Below are 27,556 nucleotides of genomic sequence, written 5' to 3'. Positions count from 1 at the left end.
GTGTCAGAATCCTGGGCTAACAAATGGTTTGCTACAAATGGTTTCCATGCAATTCATGCAGCACGGCCCTGTGCCCCGGCCTGTGCCAGGGAGGCTCCTCGTGGAATAATGAAAAGGGAAGGAGGGGTTCTAAGGCTCTGGTGTGCTCCGAAGTTAAACTTTGTTCAGGGTACCCCAATAGTCCCTCAGTTGGTAAGAGTTTTCAAATGCTGCATGCGTGAATTATCGTATCTTTGATACGAGCTGCAGACTTTAGCAACTAGTAGCATCCTTGTGAAGATTTGATTGCATCCTGCAAAAGCACATGGTACTCTTTCTAAGGGGAATTTCACAGTTCCTTTGTTCCTGATGTAGGACTGGAGTGAGCATTTTATACTCAGGACAGCATGCAGCCCACTGAATCTTCTTTTCAGTCCCATGGCGTCCATTTGGATCATGACAGCTGAAAACTGATGGTACTGATTTCCCGCCCTTTGAGATGGGGGACAGATGAAAGCTAGCATATTACAGTTAAAAACAAAGACCATGTAATGGGATGGGAGAATAACCTTGGGAGACAGGAGGAAGAGCCACAGCCTAGACAATGGTCTGATAAGAGAAATCTGAGTCCAAAGCAGGACTGGAGATGGAGAAAGTGCCTCAGACAGGACCCTCTCTAGCTCTCTGGAACATAAAGGCAGTGGAGAGGGTAAGGGTTTTCAGTTTTACAAGATTCTTTACAGTAACCTTACAATAAAGGCAGTATTGGTACTCACGGTTTGGGTTTCCTGTCTGGACAACCTCAAAGGGCTGATAGACCCTCCCAATTTCTCCCCAAACCCACTTCTGTGATAGCCTTGCCCACTTTGCATATCTGTCCCCCCCCCAATATTAGTGCACCTCTTGGTTACCAAAGGTTATGCACTAAAGCCATAGAAAATCAGACAATCTTTCGTGCTAAGACATTATCTCCCCACTCTTTAACATGCAACAAACAGATGATGCCTTGGCAGTCCCTTCCCATTCCTGCCACTCCTTTCTTTTGAGAAAATACCAGGCAAATGCACGCAACATGAAATAAAGACGGGGTAGAAGCAGAACATTAACTGAATGCTGTTTTTAGCGATCTCCAAGTTAGATGGAGGGAGCAATGGCTGATTTATGGCATTTACTCTCCAGCACTTGAGAACTGTTTAAATGACTGAGGGTGGGTTGGTTTCAAACGGTTTTTGAAAAAAATTGGAACTGAAAATTGGGGTACTTAGAGGTGCCCCTAGCTACCTATTAAGACCCTGGCCTTCCATGGCAGCTTACAATGTAAATGTTAAATTATAAAGGCATCTTAAATATGTAAACTAATTGAAAATGAACTAGTTATAATTAAACCAAACCAAAGACCTACTGTGCATTACATAATTAGGGTGGCATTTCAATATAAAAAAAATTAATTTGGCCTGAAGTACAAGGACAATTAAAACAAAAGTGATAAAAACAACAACAAAAAATTGAGTTGATCCTGAAGGTTATACTGGAGATCCTGAATAAAATAAATAGATATTTCCACAAAGTTTCATGGAAAAATAGCACAAAATATGTACTATAGATAGGTAAGAAATTTATTTTTATATTTTTATATTATAATAAATATTATATTTTAATAAATATATATATTTTTTTCCAGGTACTGGCCAATCAACCAGACATCGTGGTAGTAGACAAGGACCAGAAGACAGCAGTGGTGATGGATGTAGCGATGCCAAGTGACAAGCAACATCAGGAAGAATGTTTATGAGAAGCTGGAGAAGTACCAAGGCCTGAAGGAGGAACTAGACAGGATGTGGAAAGTAAAGGCCAAAGTGGTCCCAGTGATGGTAGGAGCACATGGGGCTGTGACTCCTAACCTGGGAGAGTGGCTCCAGCAGATCCCAGGAACAACATCAGAGCGTTCTGTCCAGAAGAGTGCAGTGCTAGGAACAGCTGAGATACTGTGCAGAACCCTCAAACTCCCAGGGCTCTGGTAGGGGACCCAAGATTGAGGAGGAATCATACCACCCATAAGAGTGAGAGGGGATTTTTTTTTTCCTAGGTCTGAGAGAGAGTGACTGAACCAAGGTCACCCAGCTGGCTTTATGGCTAAAGTGGGACTAGAACTCATGGTCTCCTGATTTCTAGCCTGGTGCCTTAACCACTAGACCAGACTGGCTCTCAAGGATTCAGATAAGAATACTTCAGATAATAAGCCATAATGACCATGAATTGTACTTAGAGAATATAAATATATCTAGTACAGACATAAGTCCTATGAACTTTTGTATCATGAATATTCTCAGTTTATCTGAATTGAGTACTCCCTACTTAACCTTCAGTTCGATCTACAGTATTTGATAACTGTAGAGTAGTTCATTTAATTAATTTCAAGTGCTGCTTTTGTACAAGTGACATCAAGTTTAAATTCTTGTTTTGGGATACTGTCCACAAGAATAGGTATTATGTACAGGCCATGCTGGCATGGACACATGCCAGAGATCAGCTACAGGATGCCAGAAAAAAAAAATGACAGTAGACACAGTCTGCATTTAAACCTCTTTGATCTCTGGGCATTGCCAACTGGCATTCATCCAAGATGCTTTCTGGATATGTTAATGTATAGACATGTAAGCGATTGTGTTTACAAATGGCATGGCTATTTCCTGAGAGACTTGGCAGAAAAAAAAATGAGAGTAGTACTGTACTTCTAAAAGGTCAGTTATGTGTGACTGATTGTTGCAAGTGAGAATAAAAACAGAACCCCCCACCCATACTATTTAGTGTATTTGATTCAGAAATCCCACTGATTTCAAAGGGCTTTTTTTTCCTGATGTCTGTGTTCACATGTCATATAAACCATGTTTTTTTTAAAATAATAAAGAAAGTAGCACCTGCCCGTTCCTCCCCATGTTTGCTCTAGCAGTCACAAGAAGAGGTTCTGGCAGCTTTGGATTGTCTTCAAATAATGCCAGGTTGTCATATAATCCAAACCCAACAAACTGTGGTTAATCTCAACTACAGTATATTTGAACCATAGATTCTGAAACTGCATGTTTAGAAGAAACCCTGTTGTCAATGGTGAGACAATATGACAGCAAGCAGTTTTAAAGAGCAAGGCATCATGCATTTTATTTCGCAAAAGATATACTGTGCCTCGTTATGCTTTACAAACTACAAAAACCAATCAATTCAATGAATCAAACAATTAATTACATATATTATAAGAACTCCTCCTCTGCTCAGACTTGTCTTATTCATTTATAGCCTTGAGGAGTGTCATCTTGGCCATCTAAAAACAAAAGTAAATAGTTATGAAGCAAAAATGAACAATTCATTCCAGTAAGTGAGAACCACTCCCCTTGAAGCATTTGCATAGGAAATTAATCATCATCATCATCATCATCATCATCATCATCATCATCATCGTTGTCATTTAGCAACCACAATTGGGACCGGCAACTTGGTCACTAAGTGAAACTGCAACTGTGCTTACAATCTTACTTCAGCTTTCCTTTGCTTTACAGACCCACAAAGGTCATAAATGAGTGGATTGGTTGCAAAGTTACTTTTTTCATCACTGTCATAACTGCGAATGGTTGCTAAACAAGGACTACCAATAATAATAATAATAATAATAATAATAATAATAATAATAATAATGATGATGATTTGTTACATTAGTTACATGCACGTTACATTGTTACATGCATGTAAATTGCATATACAAATCTCTGTTATTTTACAATTGCAAATAAAAAGAAAGAAAATACAACATTTTTACATGTCTATACTATATTTGTCTCCTTTGTTTCAAAAGCTGGCAGCACACATTCCAGATTCAGATAGTGAATCTGACTGGATGTCAAAAGCACTGATACTGTGATCTTGGTAGCTGGATCTAAATTTAAAGTTCTGCTTTGTATGGGTTGCTATTATGAAATCAACTTTTTAAAATTGCTTTATGATCTAGATTAAACCATCTGCAAGAGAAATCAACTATTAAAAGTTTGGGGGTAGGGAAAGCATGTTGAGTCTCTATGATGGAACAACTTTTATACTGCTGTTAAACAGTTTAGTGGGATAATGCATCAAAAATCATTCAGCAACATTTTGAATAGTTTTCTTGTCTTTTCTCTCCAATGCAAACACATATATGAGAGAATTTGACCCCTGCTTTTCAAAAATAGGAAGTAACGTTAAAGACACTGTGGATCTACCTTGGTATGTTCATCATATTTTCTGTTATTATCCATAGTCCCATAAACTGAATCAAAAAGGCTCCCTAGATGGAATGCCTGAGCCAAGGTTGTTAGTAGATGGGGCAAGGAAAACCAAACGAGAGATACTCTTGCTAGGGCTGTGCAAATGCTTTCAAAGAGGAGCATTAGAACATGATCATTAAAGCAGCTATGTCCTTCCCCAGGCTTGTATAGTTCCTTTGGAAGGTACTTTCATCTGGCTGTGCATGCACATGAAAGCGGAGGCAACTAGAAGCAGCTTCTGAGAAAGCCACGTGAGCCTAAAAAAAGATGCACAGTAGCTGCTTCAACAATTTGAAAAGAGTTGCTTTGCACATATTGTGAAACATCTCCTTACAGGAATTGCACAGCCCCAGGACAGCAGTATTATTTAATCCTTGTCTTGACAGACAGTGTCCCTATTATGCTCTTGTGCTTCTGTTATGCTCTTTCCACACAAAGCAAAGGAAAATAACGAAAACGAAGGGCTCCTTTGCAAAAGAGGTGTACCAATTCTCCTTCCTTCCCAGAAAACAATTCTTCCATCATAAAAGCATAAAACATAGTAAAAGCCCCAAATCAAGATAAAACAAATCTTCCATAATACAACAGGTGCAACGGTGACCATTCACTTCTCAAAGCCTCTCAGGAACAGCCATTTTAAAAGCCTCTGGAATGGTAACAGTGAGGGGGCTAAACTAGTATCTAGAGCAGTGTTTCTCAACCTCAGCAATTTTAATGTGTGGACCATTTGGCTGGCTGGGGAATTCTGGGAGTTGAAGTCCACTCATCTTAAAGTTGCTACGGTTGAGAAACACTGCTCTACCATCTAGGCCACCAGAGTTTGTATTATTGGCAGTCTCTGAGTGGTCTTTAGGGCAGCTGCATGTAGAGCATAAGACAACATGTAGGGATAAAGGCATGAGTTACTATGGCTAGGGCCTCCAACCCCCTGTTGAAGCTGGGCTAAGGTCCCTGGACCAAAGCCTCCATGTATTTATCTAGTAATAGTCATCAGTTCAGGAGGATCTGGAAGTCATGAATTTGCTCTTTCGGAGGAGTGCCACCCATTCAAGAATTATCACTGGAGCTGACAGAGATCCCTTCTGTACAAACAATAACTCTATCTTGCTTGAGTTCAACTTCAGCCTGTTTCATCCCATCCATATCTGAACAGCCTTCAACTACCAGGTCAAGAATTTCATAGCACCTGCAGCTTGGCCCAGGTTAAAGATGTACAGCTGAGTATCATCAGGGTATTGATGATATCTCACCTGAACCAATAGATGACCTCTTCATACAGATGTTAAAGCAGGGTTTCTTTCCCTTATCTCTTTTCTTCAGAACTTACTTACCGAGGAGCAAGCTGGAATTGTCCCCTCAAGGACTGGTGTCTTGGTCTATATTGTGGACCTGTGGTTTGGGAACAGATTATCTTATAATGTTCACAAAAAAGAAAGAAACACCTTCTTTAGAACATTTCAAATGCCATTTATTTCTTTTAGGAACTAATATCCCCCAAAATACCCAGAGTGACGTCCATGCTTGACCATACAGTCTTTCTATTTCAGTCCTTGCTATTTTTAGCTCATGTGCAACCGAAAGGTTTGTCAATCAGTCACAAAACATCTCAGAGCTATAACAACAGGAGTGGGAAAAGAAACTGGAAGGTTATATTTTGGATTTTATCATGGATCATATGATCTACAGTCTGAGGAAAAGATGTTCATTTTTAAACAGAGAGAGAGAGAGAGAGAGAGAGAGAGGAAGTAACATAACAAACAATAATGCTAATATTCTACATATAATCTCTCTCTTACAGAGCAAGATTCTCTAGACCATCCTCCTCCACTCTGGGGCCTTCCAAGCATATTGGCACTGCAACTCCTGGAACCAGCCATCAGTGTGGCCTTTGTTTGAAAAAGTAAGATAAATGTCTATAAAAAATATTGTAGATGGATGATCTGTCTTCAGAATGATTTGAGTGAAAAGTAGTTCCAGGTGAATTCTAGTGTTCCTCCAAGGAGCTTGCTGGCAAATTAAGCTAAAAAGTGATACCCACAAAAAACCCTTCCTAATGTTACCATAATTTTTTTTTTTTTCACTAGTATCCTATTCTGCCTCTCTCACAACGCTTAAGCAGCTAAGAAGTGCTAGAGACTTGATCAGACAGTTGTTTAAAATGGTAAATCACACTTTTGTCATTTCAGCTGATAAATTAACAGATGCTCTAAGCTTGATGTTTTAAGAGGACTAATACAAGGCTGCCAACTACAGACAATTACAGAGCCAAATTGCAGACAATTAAGTGTGATATTTTAATTGTCCCATTGAAAAACTGAAGAAAACTCAAGCTTGAAAGCAGGAACCGCCTTTATTGCAATTCGGAGCTCACTTTCAAGTATGTCCAAGAACCATTCAACAGAGATTCTGTACAAAAGCTTTACTGAACTGAGGAACAAATTAGAACAAGAGAGGACAGGCAACTGGTGTGCTGGCTAGTGAAATTCCTTAAGAATTTGATACAAAACAAACACAGAATGGCTTTGCTCAAACAGGAAAATCCTGCAGATATGTGAGAAAGAAAGATATGCTGGAATAAGATAACTTTGTTTTCATGTGCTTATTTATTTCTGTCATTCTTAGAAAAATTAGTTTTTGCTTATAATTAAAATGAGCCCTCTTCTTGTTCACTCACTATTTTCATAGTATAAAATCAATTAACAATTGTCAGGGGTTAAGATCAAGACTCTGACTCATAGCTTAACTTAAAAAAAAAAGTGAAATGAAAAAAGTTGGTAATAAATAATTTCAAGATTGTAGCTTGGTATTTCAGCTGTAAAATGTGTGATTTTTACCTGGAGGCTGCGATTCAGAGGAGAAACCAGCTTGCTGAGGCCCTCTCCACTGGCTTTCCTTGTACTGGTGCTGATAAGAATGAGACTGCATTCTGCTCTGAAGATGCAGGTGAGAACCTCTGCCCCTTTCGTGCTTCCCTGAAAAAAATGTTTCAACAGTGATAGTACGCTAATGAAAAAGTTGCCCTATATTTACATCTAAAATGAAGTTCCTGCAGATGAAACAGTTAGAATCCTGTTTTTAAGCAAGAATAGAAAAAAATATGGAGACATGTAACTACTACCTCCTACCTATCTTCCTTCTATCAAATTTATATGGCTGCCCATCTCATGAAAAAGTGACTCTGGGCAATGTACAACAATTAAATAAAACAATAAATATATTTATAAAAAGTCATTATTAAAATGTAAAACAATCATTATTAAAATATAAAAAACCAAAGACACAGGAGAGAGGAGTGGATATTGACTGCAATGATGGAGCAACAAATGTGAAGTTTGTTGTGCACATGTTTCAAGCAAGTTCAGATTGATCAATTTTCTGTATAAGCAGGATTAGGAATACTCTGAGTCAGTGTTGTCCAAACATGGCCACTTTAAGATGAGTGGAGTTCAACTCCCAGAATTGGCTGGGAGGAGAATTCTGGGAGTTGAAGTCCACTCATCTTAAAGTGGCCACGTTTGGACAACACTGCTCTGAGTGCATCCTGTCCTACATGAAGAATGCATCTCTGTTTTGCTGAAAGAATTGCCACTCATTCACATGTATATGGAACATTCTCGTTTTTTTACATGGAATTCTATTTACATAGGAAAGGAAATATGGCATTTATTTCTAGTTTACTTCTTCTTTGAGTACTTTGAGTTTATATAACAAATATTGCTGGAGCAAAGCGCACCAACATTTTAACTGGGAAGTTTCACATTACTGGATCTTATTACATTTTTTTAATCAGTTAAAAAAAACACATACAGTACTGTGCAAAACTTTTAGCCAGGTGTGAAAAAATGCTGTAAAGTAAGAATGCTTTCAAAAATATATATTGTAATTGTTTATTTTTATCAATTTACAAAATGCAAAGTGAGTGAACAGAAGAAAAACCTACATCAAATCAATATTTGGTGTGACCACCCCTTCGCCTTCAAAACAGCATAAATTCTTCTAGGTACACTTGTACACAGTTTTTGAAGGAACTCGGCAGGTAGGTTGCTCCAGACATCTTGGAGAACTAACCACAGATGTCCTGTGGATGTAGGCTGCCTCAAATCCTTCTGTCTTTTCATGTAATCCCAGACAGACTCGATGATATTGAGATCAGGGCTTTGTGGGGGCCAAACCATCACTTCCAGGACTCCTTGTTCTTCTTTACGCTGAAGATAGTTCTGAATGACATTGGCTGTATGTTTGGTGTTGTTGTCCTGCCGCAGAATACATTTGGGCCAATCACACACCTGATGGTATGGCATGATGGATAAGGATCTGCCTGTATTTCTCAGCATTGAGGACACCATTGATCCTGGACAAATCTCCAACTCCATTTGCAGAAATGCAGCCCCAAACTTGCAAGGAATCTCCACCGTGCTTCACTGTTGCCTGCAGACAGTAATTATTGTACCGCTCTCCAGCCCTTCGGTAAACAAACTGCCTCCTGCTACAGCCAGATATTTCAGATTTTGACTCATCAGTCCAGAGCACCTGCTGCCATTTTTCTGCATCCCAGTTCCTATGTTTTCATGCATAGTTGAGTCGCTTAGCCTTGTTTCCACCTTGGAGGTATGGCTTTTTGGCTGCAATTCTTCCATGAAGACCACTTCTGGCCAGACTTCTCTGGACAGTAGATGGGTATACCTGGATCCCACTCGTTTCTGCCAGTTCTGTGCTGATGGCACTGCTAGACATCTTCCAATGTCAAAGGGAAGTAAGCATGATGTGTTTTTCATCTGCTGCATTAAGTTTCCTTGGCCAACCACTGCATCTATTGTCCTCAACGTTGCCCATTTCTTCGTGCTTCTTCAAAAGAGCTTGAACAGCCCATCTTGAAACCCCAGTCTGCTTTGAAATGTTTGCCTGGGAGAGACCTTGCTGATATAACTAACTACCTTGTGTCTTGTTGCTGTGCTCAGTCTTGCCATGGTGTATGGCCTGTGACATGAAACTCTCTTCCACAACCTCACCTTAGTAGCAGAGTTTGGTTGTTCCTCACCCAGTTTTAAGCCTCCTACACAGCTGTTTCTGGTTCACTTAATGACTGTGTTTCAACCTGCATATGAAATTGATGATCATTAGCCCCTGCTTGGTATAATTCATTAATCATACACCTGACTCTAATCCTACAAGATCCCCGACTTTGTGCAAGTGAACAAAGTGTGCAAGTGTAAGAATTGATGCTGGTTTGAAGCCAAAGGGTAGTCACACCAAATATTGATTTGATTTGGGTTTTTCTTCTGTTCGCTCACTTTGCATTTCGTAAATTGATAAACATAAACAAGTACAATATATATTTTTGAAAGCATTCTTACTTTACAGCTTTTTTTCACACCTGCCTAAATCTTTTGCACAGTACTGTGATGCTTTGGCAAAGGAGGATATATTCTCATGAGTGACAAATAGTGACACGCAGTGGATTTTCTGAAGAATTCAGATAACACGTACTCATCATCAAGCTGTTTGGTTGTGGTCTGCTCTGGATTTTCCTTCCATTTGCTGAGCCTACTTTGCAAATAAGGGTCATCAGATTCTGAAACTTTGTGCATCGTAATTCCTGTAGGTGAAGAAGCATTGGTAACTCTGACAAATTTTCACTCCTTTTAAGGCAAATTAAAATGAAATCATTAAGGTTTGGTTCAGATATTAAACACAAAAGTATGTGCTAGTAGCCATAGTTACCAGTCCATCCCTAGTCTATCCAAAGAGATGGACAAAATATGGTTAGACTAAAGTAGCTTGTCTACTTTCCTCTTCCAGCATTCAGCACATCCAATTCCGGGTATGGCTCATTTTAAAAAATGGCTTATTGTCTAACTGTGAATTAATCAAAACTCAACAGTTTTTAATCTTCCTTATACATGAGGAAAAGACTGAAATGGTGAGCATGAATCTTAGACTCATCCGTGAACTATTAAATCATGATTTAGAACTATGTGTAAACACAGCCTCTGGTATCTTAAAGGCTAATTTTAATTTATAAAAGCCTGGGCTTTTGCAACTGATCATTTATTTCAGATAGAAGCATTTTGTTCATATTTATGAAATACATTGAAATATCAATATATCAGCTCTCCAGTGGAGAGTTATCTTTGCATCAACATTTTGGCATTTATCTGGTCCATCCTTTATAAACATAATTTTTCTAAGAACTTAAAAGAGATTCCAAATATTCCATGACTGCACAGCACTTATAAAACTAGACCCATGATTAGTAATGCTCAGAGAAGATCACGGCAAACTTAGGTCCCACTGAATTCATTATGTCTACTCTAATTATGACTAAAGCTGGATCCATTTCTCTATATTAGACAGGAAAGTCTGAGAAGTTGCAGGAGCTAAATATAATATATGCATAATACATGCACACATACATACATGTTTTATTGATTTTATTTATTTATTTATTCTTCAAATTTATATATGCCACCCATCTCACTATACAAGTGACTCTAGGCGGCATTACAAGTAAAAAACTATAAAAAATATACAGGTTAAAAACGGCAAAAGCTTAACATTAAAACTAAAAAGAGAAAACTACAGTGCAACTAAAAAGGAAGAGAGAGCGTCCACAAGCTACCAGCCACCCCAGTGCTGCAAACCCCTGTTGGGTCCCCGTGCAAGTTGGCAGAGCCAGGTCTTAACGCCCTTTCAGAAGGCCAATCTCACCTCAAGGGGCAAGATATTCCAGAGGCTGGGAGCCATGGCAGAAAAGGCTCTCCTCCTGGACCCCGTCAGTCAAAACTCTCTGGGTGATGGGGTCTGTAACATACCCTTCCTGCTGGACTGGGTGGGACGAGTCAATTTTTAAGTATAACCAAGACTGTATACTTGCATCATGTTCCAGGAGCTGATGTAAAGGGCATCCTCTATGAGCTTGGTGGTATTTCTCTTGAAAAAGTTTTCCATCAAATACATGCCATGGCATTAAATCATCCATTCGAAAGGGGAATCCGCAGGCACTGTTGGCCATCACCAGCACACCCAAGCCCCGGATAAAGAGAGAACCAAGCTGTACTGCTCTTGAATCAATTTGGGCAAGCTGTTGAAAAGAGAAAGTGAGATAAGCAATTATTGGGGTTTAATATGGTTCCTACAGGAAAGAATTGTAGAATGTTACATTTTTATACAATGTATTCTATTCTCAATGGTTGGGTATGAATGAAAAATGCGGTAACCACATGTTCTGCAACAAGGTCTGGAAGAAATGTAATAATTTGTCTTACTGGCTTCCTCCATCAAGCATGAATCATGGGGCTACCACTATCATTCTATACAAGAAAAAGAAGAGGAAAATCTGCAGTTTCCCAGAGAGATGAGACTGAGTGCAGCTGGAATACATCACATAGAATTTCAGGCTACTAAGGAAGAAAATCTCTCTCTCTCTCTCTCTCTTGTTCCCCCCACTCTCTCTATCTCAGAACTCTGAGGATGTTACAACTATCCAGATCTGTAGTCCATCTACAACTGGTCAAGAACCAGCCTGATCTGGCAAGTTTCCTGCTCTATGATTACAACACCAGATATAGGAGAGGTCCCTCCTAAGACACTGCTGCTTGCTGATGCCCAATACGTTTCTATGTGGCAGCCTGTAGCAGTGCCAGATTTAGACTTGGTGAGACCTTAAGCTATACATTATAAAGTTTGGAGGCCCCTTGTTAAAAAGTTACACCAGAAAGTAAAAATTGAAAACATATATATATGCTTTTTAATTATTTAATAGCAAGGTATTTAAAGTGAAAATGTGATGGAATGCTTCGATGAAGGCCACGCTCGGGGAGATAAGCATTGCCTTAGCCCCCAGCAAGAGCGTGGGAAGGTTAAGAAGATGAGACTGGCACCACCCTAAGGAATTCGCGGGGGTTTGGCTTGCTGGCTTGATGAGTTTAGATTGAGTCTGGCAGGATTCTGTCTGTGGCCGGAAGCTAATAAAAGCTATCGACTAGACCAGTACTGTCTCGTGGAGTTCTTTGGGCTGAACCTGACAGAAAAATACAAATTATTTTCAATTGAATGCATCTACTGATTACATATTTATCATTTGGCTGGCTTGATCTCTCTCATAGATTATAATATAGTATATCTTATATATAATATGCCCTGGAAACAATACTTAAATGTAATTTTTAAAACAAATTCAAGATACATTAATATATATACAAAATGCTGACAAAATAAGTAATCAGGATCACTCTTATTAATATAAGTAATAATGAACTTGTTTGCTAAATCAGAAAACTGCTATTTTGAATTTTTCTGAGGCCCTGCGGATTGTGAGGCCCATGGCTTGTTTAGCTTATGCCTAAATCCGGCACTGGCCCCTAACCAGAAAATTTCAGGATGTTGGCTTCAGTCTTTAGAATCTAAATAATGTAGACTCTGGTTATCTAAGGGGTTTCCTGCCTTATTCAGTAGATGTCCCACTTCAAGGAGAGGCCCCTTCTAAGACACTGTTGCTTGCTGTTGCCCACTTGTTGTGCATATGGGAGACTTCTCTGTCGCTCACAACTTCAAAACTATAAGCAGCCCCCACTCTCCTGGCACTTAGGAAACTTGACAGATTTTAATTTGGCCTGTAAAGTAATTGTTTTAATGTCATTAATACCATTTTTTGTTGGTTTTTGTTGTTACTTATTATTTGTTATGTAAGGTGTTAGTGGCTTTTTAGTGGAATGGGAGCATTAAAATGCCATTAATAATGATATTAATAACAGTAATAATTACAATTATAGTTAGGTATTTTGTGGTGGATGCAATGGGGTGAAGAGGGGGGCAAGCATATTTGTTGGACCAGCACAATACTAAATGCAAATAATTTTAATATATAATTTTAACAAAATAAAAGTTAAATAATTTTACTCATCCTGGTGTGATGGTATCCAGAGTGCTGGAAGAAAGGTTTACCTTTTACTGAGCCACTAACTCCTAAACATTTCCTTTATGAACAATTTCACACAACCACTATTTTTACCCCCCCCCCCCAAAATGTAATAAAATATCACAATTATCCTCACTGCTACCATTCTTACAGTGCTGTGAATGGCTCATGTGCTGGCCTGCAGCCCCCTCCAGCTAAATCATCGGGAAGCACAAAATTGGTAGCCATCTACCCCCCCACTCTTTCCTGAAATATCCCAGAGATAATTCATGCCTGAGCCCATAATCTTATTCCATACATCTGGGGACACCAGACTAGGGACAGCTAAATTACACCAATGCATTCATAATGGCATAAATTCTTTCATTCTCTTTATTGGCCAAATGTGCTAAATGTAACAGCACGCATTGCCCTTCAAACCAAAAACAAGAGGAAAAAATTACTTTCTTAAATCTGGATCATAACAAAACAATTCAACGGCAGTAACAGAAGCCAATGAAGTTAGTTTCATGGGGGAAAAGGCTTTTGGTGCCTACTATTTATGACAGACATATGCTATCTTCAGCATCAAAGCAGCAAACTCTCTGTACACTAACTGCGAGGGAACATGATAGGGAAGTTGCCATTGTGCTCATGTTTTGTTTGTGGACTTCCAGTCAGAATCCCCAGTATTAGTAGGAACACTTGTTTACTGTTATGTGTGATATGACTTATGTCCCTGTTCTCTAGTTTTCTGGATGTCAGTGTGTGAGTTCCTAATAAAACCACAGAATATATGAATGTTTCCAAATCAAGAGTAAATGTAGTGGTGGCACAGACCCATGTAGCTCTGCCTGGAAAAAAAAAGAGTTGTGTTGACCCAAAATGGTAGATATAAAAGCCATTTCCAGTCAATGTAATGCAATCAGACAGTGATAGAATGAGGAGCGCTACAAGAACTTCTACTACAAGATTGTAAGTTTTAAAGGTTATTGGCAGCACCAGCATGGTATGGCTGGCAGAACTGAATTTTGATTACCAATAATTGGATTAAGATGCTTGCTTAGCTATGAAACTCCCTAGGTAGACACAACTTAACTCTGTCTTACAGAATTGTCTAGTAAAAGAACAAATTGAGTTTAATTTATTAAGAGCATGTTATCAAAGGAGAATGCTGAAGCAAGGATATGGTGATAGAAAGTTTTATGGTACTATTCATCTGCTTTGTACTGAAAGGTCAATAACATTTTAAAATAATTATTTTCTTCCTAATGTCTCTTCAATAAAAATGCTACCAATTGCCTAAAACCATAGAAAACTGAAGGCTATTAATATATATTTCGTTGGCCTGCTCCTCCATAGAGGTGGTAGGTTCAGTTCCCTTCAGTCAATTTAAGTGACATAGATACAGAATATTACAGTTCTGTGTACCCTATTCCCACCAGAATGCAGTGCTATTTATTTTGAAAACACAATTAATACTTTTTTTAAAAAAAAGAAGACTAGAGCTTATGTTAAGTTCTTCCTGCCTAATCAAGACAAGAGGGCTAAAAATAAGAAAGATCTTACAAACTACAGCATTTGCTGGAAGAGACAAACTAGAATAACCAGTTCTTAAAACTCCCTAGAGCTTCACAGTAAATATTTAACAGTAAACAAATCAGCAGTTTGGGGTTTATATACTACAAAAGGTTTATTTGCTGAGCTTCACAAAAGCAGATTTGTGTAAAGTGATACTTTGGTGGGACAAAACTCATATTTACTGTAAGCCGAGGCTCAGGAGTGAACCTAAACAGACATCCCAATATCGCTTTACATTTCGGTGTCCCAACGGAGAATTCAAAAATCAAAACAGACCAAGAAACTCACTACAAATAAAGCCATGTTTATTCATCAAACCCAAGCCAATTAAATTCCTTTCCAAAGTTCAAAGGAATTTCTGTTTGGACAAACCCACACAGCAGTTTCCTGTGTGCCTGTTTTGACCAAAGGTAACGCAGAAGACGGGCAAACGGGCAGGTGGAATATTGGAGCTCTGGTAGGACTAGGCTGCTTTTCACTTGAGGAAAAGAGGAAGCTACACATCGCCACCTGCCATTTGGATGAACTGCTGATCAGCCCAAGCCGAAAGCGTTTTTTCCAGTGAACCCAATAGCAATTGCAGTATACTGTACATGCTCAATTATCTTCTAAATTAGACCCGTATAGACATTTCTTTAAAACCAGTTCCCTTGGATCTCACATATAGTGCTCATATACATACAGTTTAAAACAGCCTTCCTAAACAAGGTACCCTGCAGATGTGTGAACTCCCAGAATCCCCCAGCCAGTATGGCCATTGCTAAGAATTCTGGAAACTGAAATTCATACACTGGAGGGCACCCAGATCGGAGAAAGCTGATGCAGAAATCACAAATCCCCAACTTTCAATTCTAACCCTTGTGCTATGAAGTCACTACATGTGTTTTAGAAAGCCCCTCCCACTAACAAATTCCTTTCCCTCCTTCTGAAATACGGAATGGAAAATACTAATCTGATAGGGCTGTTTGTTATGTATGCTGAAACTCAGATCTGCTAAATAAAGGCTGTTTTTGTTATTGCAAAGAGCACGTGGCTACAGATTTATGTATTTGTTTTTTGAAACTCAGAAACTGAAGCCTTTGTTTTTCTGATGCCCCTCCTAATTTTAAAAAATTAGGCATACCTCTAATACTACATATATAGCATTATCAATGGATCACGCACACATTTAGTACATGAGCTTGTATACCTAGGCACAAAAGGTAAAATTAAAAATTGGAGTCCAGAGTTGAAAAACCCATTTCTTAAGAAAATCAGCATTAGTAACATGATAGAGTAATGTAAATACTCTATAATATAATCAGTTTTAATGTAGAATTGAAGGCAGGTGTTGGTGGGACTGAGGATCAACTCAAACCAAGAGGTCTGAAGTCCGGGAGTGCTCCCTGATCCTCAGTTGTTACTGGATTCATAGGAAGGAATTGTAGTTAGGAGTGCTTCTGCACGATTACACCTAGTGTACTAGCAGCAGTAATTTTTACTGCAATGGGCTACCATTGAAAAGTGTTCAGAATACAGTGCAAAATATGGGAACTAGGCTGCTAGCTGGGGCATGTACAAGGATCACATAATGCATGAAATTAAAGATCTGCATTGGCTGTTTACCATGCACAATTTAAGATGCTGGTATTAACTTTTAAACTAAGTAGAAATAAAAAAAAGCACAGTCAATTATATTTAACATCATAGCTATACCCATGGTATGGACAACCTTTTATTCCCTTAGGGTTAAGCATGTCCAGAGCAACTGTAGGTGATGCAGTGAATGGGACCACAGAAACTGCTTCCCTCCCCTTGTCATTCTCTCATACCCTTACATACCCATGCTGTAAGGGCTGAAGTTGGTGAGGAGGGAACCAGTGTTCCTTGGGTCAGACAGAATTGTTCTGTAAATAGGTGTCTTCCAGTCTCAAGAATGGGAAAAGAATGGGCTAAAATCATCTATCTATCTATCTATCTATCTATCTATCTATCTATCTATCTATCTATCTATCTATCTATCTATCTATCTATCTATCTATCTGCTAGATTAGATCTATCTATCTAATTGTTCTGTGTTCTATAGTGGGCAATTCTTCTATGTATATATGACTTCTACAATAAAGCAACTTACCCAGCAGTGTCGAATCTTTGAAGCTTTTGCTGGTATCTAATTCGTGATTGTGGGGTTGGGCTTCTGGAGAACAGAGATTTGTAGCACTACTTCACATGAGGTCAGATACATGAAAGTTATACTTCTCCCCACAAAGTCATACGTACTCAAGAGAAAAGAAAAACTAACAGGAGGGCAAAGGATATATTCCTCTTCCCTTTGTATATATCAAACATTACAAACATGCTACCCTTATCAGGTTGTGGGGAGCACAACATTCATGGGAGAATATGGGGGCAGTGGATGGGGAAATTTAAAAGGCCTTAGCCCCTGTGGTAGGCTGTAATGGAGGCTTCTAACAGGCTATGCTGTCCACTGACTGCTGAAATAAAGAATGACATAAAAAATCTTTTTTCATGTTGCATTCTTTCAGTTGCTTTTAAAATGGCAGAGGAAATGCCAGTTGACATAACAGCAAACATCCATAAAATACTAATGCAATCACAGTAGACATCCATAATGCACTAGCATAATCCCTCAAAAATACTAAGCAAGGTGGACATCTGCTTGGTGTGGCACACCTTTAAGTATTATCCTGCAAAGTCTATTTTATTTTATTTTATTTAATCATACCTCACTCTCCGCAGATATGATACTACATTCTCTGGCAAATAAAGCATAGCTGCAGACATAAAATGCCGCATTAATCAGGTCGGACAAGATCAAAACTAAGAACAAAGAGAATCTTTGCAGATCTTGCTCCATCCGGCAATTTTTAGTTGCACTTAAGGTCCCTGCCTTTGTGGTCAATCTCATAAATGCAATGGTATTTCTAGTCAAACTAATGTTTTTCAGAATGCTACAAATCTTTTTCCCCCTGTAGTGTGCCTACGTTAGATTCTATTTTCAAAGCAGGATGGATAAGTATAATACGTGCTATTTAGGAAATGCCACCAAGCTGGCACAGAAGTTCTGTGAAATCATTTTGTATACTACTACATCATTATTATGTTGTTAGGTTAGCAGGGATGCTGAATAAAATCTAGAGGTCATTTTTCACAGACTATCTACTGAACCGCACCCCAAGCAGTTCTCATGGCATAAATGCATATCAACTTACAGATCCCAATGTACAAGTCATTTTGTCTTACATAACTTGGATAAATCATGCAGGTACACTATGAATCAAAACTGTAAAACAGGCTAAAATGCCATTAAAAATAAGATACCCAACACATGAGCAAATGAATGTGGAGTGCTAAAAATGTTCCTCATCCTTAGGCCTGTTCTCAGAAGGTTTGTGCAACAAGGTAACAACTTGTAAAATAACAACGCCTAAGCACAGTAACTTGTTTTACGTATTGGACTAGGCCGTCTTATGATTTGATTTTTGACTTTGTATATTATGCAACACAGTCAAGTGTGGTTTAGTCAATAAACCATAGTTAAACAATCCATGGTTTAGCACAAAGTGTGAAATCGATCACTGGTCCTCCGTTTTTGTTAATCTCACAAAGCTAGCATTAGAACTAAAATGAGAATGAAAAATGAAACAATTTGCAACAATAGTGAGAAATGGAGGCATATAAGTAATTTCTTTCCTTATTTCGACTTAGGGCAGTTCCACACTACCAAAAATGTTCACCCTTCAATCTTTCACAAAGTAGTCTGAAACTGATCTGCAACAATCTTCACTTCTCCTGACCTTGAAACACAGAGAACACTATGAACCAGTCATTGCTTACCTGCTCCCTCCAGCTGGCCAACAGAAAGACACAAAAACATAATCAAATCAGTATCTTGGCTCTTGAACTACCATCAGTCCCAGAGTAATAAACATCTCATCTCCACTTCACACGGAAGGAAAGGAAGAAAAGAAAATTCTACCACCCTATCCTTATTTGTTAATAAACATGTATTTGTGCATATTCATCTGCTAGCTAATAAAACATCTGAGAAGTTACTGTGAGTGGGAGCTATATAAATGTTGGGTTGATTGCAAAAAATGTAAACAAAAGGATTGAAAAATCCAAAGGTCTTCCTGGCTGTCATGCTGTCATTCTTCTGGTGCATTAAAAAAAACCCCAGGAATGGTGAAAATGAAATAATAGCAAGTTGGCAATTTTACAATTGAGCACTTTTCCCAACAGTTATGACCACGGGATATGCTGTTACGGCATCTGGACTGAGGAACATAATTAACACAGCAAGAACAGGATGCTAAACTCCTATCAAGCAGTAGTAGTTATTAATAACAACTGGTTTGAGTCCAGGGGAGGTAGGGTGAAAGAATTCCCACCAAGGAAAAAATAGATCATTCACAAGGTATGGACAGCTACAGCAATTCCAAAGAAAATAGCAGCTTTGTTGTGGTTCCCAATAAACAGCAATATTGAATACAAATAAATTGACTTAGCTTTCCAAAACAGACAGTACAGTGAAATCAGCTGGGTCCAGAGCTGATCCCAAAGACTTCCAAAACACTGATGTGAATGCATACTTACTGTGATTACTTTGCACTGGCAAATACAAATCACCACTTCAATCTTTTGTCCAACTTTCCCCACTTTGGAGCCATCCTGGTGTATTAGCATTCAACACATTAGTTATGTTGGCTGGAAGGTTGAAGTCCAATACATTTGGAGGGCACCATTTGGGAAAAGATTGGACAGTAGAGGCTTGATAGCACAGGGACATTGTATAAAGATAGTTTGAGTGTAGACGTAGTAGCAACAATATTGCCTTTAGTGATGATTAATTAATCTTCTGATTTCAGTTCAACACAATTCAACAAAGTACTGTAGCTCCAAGCCTACCACACCCTTTACCTGACAACGTGCCTAACCTGAAACTTTGTGCCCATGACCAATATGGAACAAGAGTACATGAAAGAATGCTTTCCTGCATACTGAGATGATAATCTAAGGTCATACTTCAGGTATTTCCATCATTGGAAGAAAAATGGGCAGCTATCTAGTATGAGCATGGTCTTCAGAGGAATGTTCCACTCCCCCCTACACTGCTGTCTTTTCAGCAAATATGTTCTCCTACTTGGAGTTTAATTATTACTAAGATTATATAATTGTTTTAAGCTGTAAAATCCAGAGTTGTACACTTTTGTTTTTTTGATTGTTGGAACAAAACCTTTGCCGGTAAATACAAAGAATGTGCCATACGTATCCTTGATCTTCCTGAGTTTCACCACTAGCCTTCTACACTATCACCCCCACTCCAAGCATAGGCAGATGTGAAAACTTGCATTCCTGTTCTTGTGTAACAAAGATAGGCAGACAGGTGCAGAGAAGCGCAAGAGCAGATGACAAGCAGGTGAGCCTGCTGTGACTTGCTTACTACTGGCTCCCTTCCCCCATGCCACACCTGCCAAGCACAGGTCACCACTGGAGCAGTATACATTAGCCCAATAAACGCTATCTTCTCTCTTTATCCAACCCTTTTCAGATTAGCCTGAAGAAAGAATGTATTTCAGACTCTCAACTACCTAGTCATTATACACCAGAAGTTGGTATAATATTTAACAGGCAACGCCAACTGATATGCAGTTGTTAATTGTGTCCATCAGTTATGTACTAGTTTTCGGAAACTCTCCTCCATTTTTTTTTTTTTTTAACTGATGGGAGTTGACAAAAAGAAAAATCTGACATATGCTCTGCTTTCAAACCCAGTTTAAGAGTATAATCCTAAATCTCTTTACTTATAATAAATCTTACTGAGCTCAACAGAACTTTTTTCCTAGTACAGTAATAAATTGACCTGGGAGTAAGTCTAACTAAACAAAATGTAACTTGCTTCTGACTAGCTAAGCCTAGCATTGCCTGCCAAATGAATTATTCCAGGTGAGCAAAGTTATCCCTCTCCATTTCAGAACCTAGGCATAGCATAAAAATTAGTATCTACTACTCTGGAAAGCAAATATAAGGGATGCACTGTGATTCAAGGAAAGTGTAATGGATCATCAGTAAAATTCCAAGGTGAAGTATATTTTAAATAACAAGGAAAATATCTAAATACTTCTCCATTGTACTAAACATATTTAGATGCATTCTGAAAATATCAATCAAAAGAATTTGTAAAACTATCGCAAAGACTGGAAGAAAAAGGAGAGGAGAAGCTGAAACATCCAAACATTTATTAGACACCAAAGTCTGTGTTTTCAGGCCTGTTTGGGACTACAGAATTATTGTATTTGATTGAAAACAGTCCAAAACGTCAGACACACCAGTACTTCTATATACAGTGAGAACTTATTAAGGGTCATGAAAATTAAACAATAAAATGAACCAAACTTGGGGAATGACCCAGGTTCCATTTTGTGGGGTAAGATTATTTAACGGAAGAGACTTTTCTCTTTTGTCCCATTCTTTCTTTTGTACCCATTTAGAATTCTACAAAAAGCTTAATCAAACAAACAAAAAAAAAGCATGATCTCTATTTTCTCCAAAAGCTATTTGGATTTATAAAAATGCAGTAGATTCAGTTACTTCTCTGTATAGTTTTCTGATCATTGTATTAAGTGATCAGCAGTAATCAATGTAAATTAACTAGTTAATGAGAGTGAATACTTCAGGTTAAGCCATTATTTATTTAATAACCCATAACTTGCTGGCTTTACATGTGAATGCTCTTCCAAAAATCATAATCTACAAACCACAATGTCTATGGCTGGTGTGGGTCTTCCGGGCTGTGTGGCCGTGGTCTTGAAGTCTTGTTTCCTAACGTTTCGCCAGCACCTGTGACCGGCATCTTCAGAGTGCAGGAGCACAGACAGGAGCAGTTCTCTCTGTGCCCCAGTTCTGTCTGTGCTCCTGCACTCTGAAGATGCCGGTCACAGGTGCTGGCGAAACGTTAGGAAACAAAACTTTCAGAACACGGCCACACAGCCCGGAAGACCCACACCAGCCATCGTATGCCGGCCGTGAAAGCCTTCGACAATACACAATGTCTATATTCGCCTATCACATTAAGGCAAAACAATAAACTATTCTTATGTCTTAGTATGATGTATAAATACGTTTGTATATTCACTGGTCTATTTTTTTCTTGCTTTAGGTAGAAGGAAAAAGCAAAATTAAGCTAAAACGCTATGACTGATGATATTGTACAAAGAAAGAGAGGTCTCTTTCCCCAATTTTCTTTTAAAATAGGAGGCCTGCCTTACATTCACTGAGAATGTATGTATGTATTTATTTCAATGTATTTCTTTAATTATTTAGTAAGTTTACATACAGAATGTGGTGATGAAGGCAGATGAAAAGGGGATGTTACTTTTTTAGTCATCTTAAATTGAAGATAATTTTCTTTTCAATGAAACTTAGTACTGATCTGCAATTTTAATCCAAGCTATTCATTTTTATATGCATTTTAGCAGGATACTCCATAAATAATTCACTTCTGTAAATATTTGCATGATTTCTATAACTTATGGAATACAAATACACAAAATTTGATTATGTGATTCTTGTGCTGAAAACAGAAGCATTTTAGCCATAATTCCCAGCTGGGATGAGACAGAAATTGCCCAGGCATACTTGATAATGTTTCATTTACTTTTTGTTATCATTATTTGATGATTTTTCATTTACAATCACAATAGCAAATGTAAAACAGGAAAAAAAGGAAAACTGTTCAGTTTTCTGATTTTAGTGGGAGGCATCATTAATTGTGTATAGACTTTAGGAATGGTCATCTAGGAACAGCTGCTTCTAAGCAATTTGTAAGCCTATCTAAAAAGTACTCATAAATATGCCAATAAAATATGTCAACATTACATGTTCACATTCTATTTGCTTTATATTTTTTACAGTGTAAGGCCATAAAGCCAGGCAGTTAACAGTTCTATAATATAAAATCCTGGGCTGTGTGACACATGCTTTTCTTTCCCCCCTACAAGGAGAAACATTAAATTAGAAGCCACATTGCTTTAATTACAACCCTTGATCTCTCTTGCATGATGCAGATATATGACACTCAAATTCTTTGTTGGACTGAGCAGGTATAGCTGCCAAATTAAAACAAAAAACAAAACAACCCAACCAAAATGTTTTTTAGCTGTCAAGAATAAGACAAGTACTGACAGGACATAGAAGGAAGGTAAAGGATGCTTGGAATTTCAGAGTAAATACACCAGAGAACAATGGGAAATGGCATCGACACACGACCTGCGAGAGGCTCATTTACCTTGCAGTCAAACAAGGGAGTGTTAAGAGAGAAAGAAGAGTCAGTTCAAAGCAACCCAACATTCCAGAAGTGAGGCTGGTTGGTAAAGATGCCCCACCCACTGTCTTCCCCAAGAAGTAGCACATGCCTGAAGCTACTAAACATGCAGACATTAAAACAAAAAAGAAATGCATATACACACCCTGTTTACCAGACAAGTGACTCACGAGCGCAGGATATATTTTAAATAAATATTGAATAGCTTGCTTGAACCATAGCAAAACTGTAACACAACCCCCGACAAACTAGTTTGTGACTGCAAAGTGATTTTTCATACAGGTATATACAATTAACTGTACTTGCATATGTTGAGTGGGAAGTACTATAGATACAGGTGGTGTACATACACATATACACACACACATGCTTAAACTGAACCACAGTTTACAGAATTGCCTAAGTTGGAACAACACTGGGAACAATAATAATCAGTAAGTTGGGTTTCTACAACACAGTGAGTTACAGGGTAGCCACCACATCTTGGTTTAATATATTGTGCACACCCAGCCAGAGGGAATTCAGGTTATCAACAAAGAACTGCTATTCATGCCATTCAATAGAAATCCCCAAAATTCAGTTATGTGTTAAAGGCAACTTAAGTAATATTTGCCCTAGGAAGTCTTAATGATTCTGTTGGCCAATGGCCATGTCAGCCGAGAACTGCGTGCAGGTAAGGGGGAACCAAGATCCAATACATCTAGAACACATAAAATTGGGAAAGCTTCTACAGGACAAGCCCAATAGATCAACCTATCTTAAGAGGATGATGAAAAATTTGGAAAACGGTGCCCCATCAGAACACCAGTGAAAGTACTTGAACTTTCTATAGTTTGATATATCTGATCTGCCCAAAAGAAGATGTTGTACAAATAATGGAGAATTGAGAGTCTGAATTAATTTCCAACTCAGCAATCTGGGTAGTAGTCACTGAGAAGCAAGGGCTCCAAGTTCTTTATAAAATTTTAGCCAGGTCCAAGTCAGGTAAGAATGTCTAATAAATAGCTCAGCAGCAAAATAAAGCAGGAGAGACAATAGACCTCCTGACCCCAAATCTAATCTCCTGCATATCTGAGTTAAGTCAAAGAGAACACCATACAACATTCACCTTAGGGATATCATGAGGATTACATTAAGGGTTGTGTCAAGTCTATACCTGCAAGTCTGCAAGCTGAGCAGCTGATTTCTCCTCAAGGCACAGAGCCTGAGCCATAAATGCATGCAGGTCTTCTAAAGAGAGGGTGTCCACCTAAGAGACAGAGAGAGTCTTCAGACAGAAGTTTAGCTTTCGTTAGATGTGAACAAAAACATTCATGCTTTTGTACATTATCTGCATTCCCTTTTAGGGGAATGTCAGTGTTATACCATGTCTTTATTTGTACATGCTTATTTTAAAATCTGAATCTGCAGCAGAGGCTTTTGCAGCTATAGTTGCCATACCCTGCCGTACGTGCCTTCATTTTTCCTCCAATCATAGTAAAATTTAATTATCTATAACTATATATCTATATCTATACACAGAGAGAGAGACACACACATACATACACTTGCCACTTTGGCTGGGAATCCGGAGAAGTACAATCCAATATTAAGCACTTTAGAAATCAATCTAAGGCTACTTTTGCTCAATTGTAGTTCTATTTTACAATAGATTGTTTTGGTCTCTGTTAATCAGTTGTTATTTTATACAACATTAAAAAATGGAGTTATCTTTTAAAAATAACTCCCTTCATGTCTTGACTAAATTAATAGACACATGACCGAAGGGTGATGGGATGAAAGCAATAGAATGTTCGCTACAAAGGCAAGAACAAAGGTTCATGTCACAGCAATTTCTTTTAGTTGGCTCGCTTGCTGTAGGCTACAGGAATTTACAGTTTGGTAATAGGAATGTGAACCACAATAGCCTTGAAGTAGAATCTAGCTTTCCCCAGTCTAGTATTCTTCAGATGCATTGGAACTGCAATTTGCAGAATTCTCAAGTAGCAAGTATGAAGATCATGATGGGTAGGAGTTCTGGGATTCACAGCTCCAACGTATCTATACAGCACCCAGTTGGGACTGTCAGCTGGGAGATGGGCAGCATATACATTTAATAAATGATGATGATGATGATGAATACAAGCAGACATCAAAATACAATTAACATGCTAAGAATTGTAACCCAGCAGTATGGCAAATAAATGCCAAATAATCTGCAGAACAGGCACAGCTTACATTTTCAACATTTATTTCACTATCCCTCCAATGGGTTTCCCATATGAAAAATTCAACTGTATCCCCCAGAGACTATTTGAATCCAGACTGGTATTTGTCTGCCAGTGCTTCAGTTACACAAGTAGTAATGGAACCCCTTAATGAAATCCTCACAAACTATTTTCCTCCAGCCCTGCTCCGTGCTCCGAAGATGTGATGTGGATACATAACTTAAAGTAGTAATAAAAAATGGGAGGTGATATCTTCCAGGAAAAAGATTGCAGCATAACCATAATCTCAGATTACACAGCTTTCCGCAGATGTAAGGTGCACGAGTGATAACTTCAAGACAGGGAAATCCCATTACAGGCCCTTCCCAATAATTCAGTTTATGATTAGACACAGCCACAGTCCAAGACATCAAGAACTAATTTAATTTGCAATTTAATTTAATTCTAGAGTATATAGAGAAATAGGCTGAACATGCAAAGAAGGTAGTTACAGAACTAGGATTCTCTTTACTTGCAAAACAAAGTAGAGTAACAAGGAGCAGACAACAAAGACAGGAGTTTCCAGAGTCTGGAGATCCTCAGCGGTATCTTGAAGTTGAAAGCATGCCAGAAATGTCCAACGACGTTGCTTTTCAGCCTCAGCCCCCCTGTTGAGCCACAGTGATCTCAAATTAGGGTTGCCACCTAGGAAAGAAATCCATTATGGGTGTCACCATTGTAGAAGCAAGCTATGGAAAACTAGGGCCATGGCACTTCAATAAGAAACAATGACTTACTTCAAGTTTGGAATAATTGTAACGAGCTACAAAGAGTATCAGATTTAGGAAAAAGATAGCGTGCTGCTGCTGACATCTGAACAGTTGCTCTGGTTCTTTGTGAATTGCTCCGCTGGTGGGGTGAGGCTGTATTTTACAGTGCACAGGATTAGAATGCTGAAATATTTTGCATGATTCCTAAAATAAATGTGTTGGCTTGTGTAAATGACATAACCCTGCTGAAAGTTTAGCAAATATGTAGGAGACAGGGAGCCACTCTGACCTTTCTCATAATATTTTGAACTGGAATCCAATCATTTATGAAGTGATGTCACAGGGATCCACTTTAATCTTTCTTTTTTTCTCCACCAGACACTTCTTTCCTTGTCAATCACCTCTGTATTTTGCATGCAGCTACAATTTCAAATATGTGCAACCGACAGTCTTCTTTCTCGAAATAGAGAATCTTACGGATATCGTATTTACAGCATCTGCGAACTGGTTCTACCCCTCACCTCCACCCCAACATGACTTTATTCCTCTAGCATGGAAGAGGTCATTTCAGGAAAGAGAATGAACTGTCAAATGCAGCTAGGGATTCTGCTGATGCAGGATGATCATAACATATATTTGTAAAATGTAACTGGATGAAAAGTGTCCCTGCTGCATCCTAGTGAATGGCTTTTGATAAGATCAATTTTCACATTCATTTCGAAAGCAGCTGATCAATGAGTACTAAAGAATGGAACTGTGCATCCTGCTTTCTTCTAAAATAGCAAACCACTTGTTCACATGTGTGTTCATGTATGGAGCCATCCAGCTTTATGATTGCACCATGTGTCAGAAATTGCTGGACAGGGCATTTCATTTACATTATACGAGTATCTAGTCTTATTATAAGAGGATCCAATTTGCATATAGGAAATAGTCTCAAAACAGTGGTTTATTATTATCTAAGGGATGACATTAGAGAATGCAAAACCAGAGTACATCCATGAAGATACTATATACAATGCTTAATAAGTTTACTTTTTAGTCCCTTATATTATACTTCATTTTATATATCTTATGAGATATCAAAAAAGAAAAAGAAAAGAAAAAAAAGAGATTTAAATGTTACTTTTTATCATGTTTACTTAACTACCAAGATAATAATGAATATGAAATGAACAGTTGACATCTAGTAAGTGGATAAATTCTTGCAGACAGTATTTTAATTCTATCTTTCAGATAAATCCAGGTACCATTTTAAGATCTACGTATCCAATCAAGCTAAGTTGGTAGCATGTCTTTTTTCCTCTTTTTATCATTACAAACAGAAGTTGCATTCCTTTGAGTAAACTACTTGGCTACTATAAATCATTACAGTGTTGAGGTATCAAACAGTGAGTGAAAAAAGAGTGTTTATTTAGCAAACAAAACTCACTTAACCAAATGGTACTTTTGTCTGAAGATACAAAACAGAAAATAAATATTTTGTCCTTCACCTTTAAGACTAGTTTCTTTCCAAGTGTGAATTTTCTTAA

At 38.2% G+C, this 27,556-nt stretch overlaps 1 protein-coding gene across 1 annotated transcript in view; it reads right to left on the bottom strand.

The window, feature by feature from the left end:
- Positions 1 to 3,114: 3,114 nt before the first annotated feature.
- Positions 3,115 to 27,556, bottom strand: part of FAM120B (family with sequence similarity 120 member B) — a 43,548-nt gene continuing 19,106 nt past the window's right edge. The window contains exons 4-10 of the mRNA XM_088143275.1: positions 25,787 to 25,959; positions 24,225 to 24,317; positions 11,143 to 11,349; positions 9,756 to 9,864; positions 7,103 to 7,240; positions 5,600 to 5,657; positions 3,115 to 3,295 (exon numbers count right to left, since the gene is read on the bottom strand). Of these exons, the coding sequence (XP_087999401.1) occupies positions 3,283 to 3,295; positions 5,600 to 5,657; positions 7,103 to 7,240; positions 9,756 to 9,864; positions 11,143 to 11,349; positions 24,225 to 24,317; positions 25,787 to 25,959 (791 nt within the window). The 3' untranslated portion in view covers positions 3,115 to 3,282. The remainder of the gene's footprint in view (positions 3,296 to 5,599; positions 5,658 to 7,102; positions 7,241 to 9,755; positions 9,865 to 11,142; positions 11,350 to 24,224; positions 24,318 to 25,786; positions 25,960 to 27,556) is intronic.

Source organism: Python bivittatus, unplaced genomic scaffold, assembly GCF_059951505.1.
Source record: "Python bivittatus isolate LINGU-HERP-01145 unplaced genomic scaffold, Pbiv_v1 ctg000020_np1212, whole genome shotgun sequence".
In the NCBI taxonomy this organism is placed as follows: domain Eukaryota; kingdom Metazoa; phylum Chordata; class Lepidosauria; order Squamata; family Pythonidae; genus Python; species Python bivittatus.
Note: the sequence above shows the minus strand (reverse complement) of the source record. Positions and strands in the feature narration are given on the sequence as shown.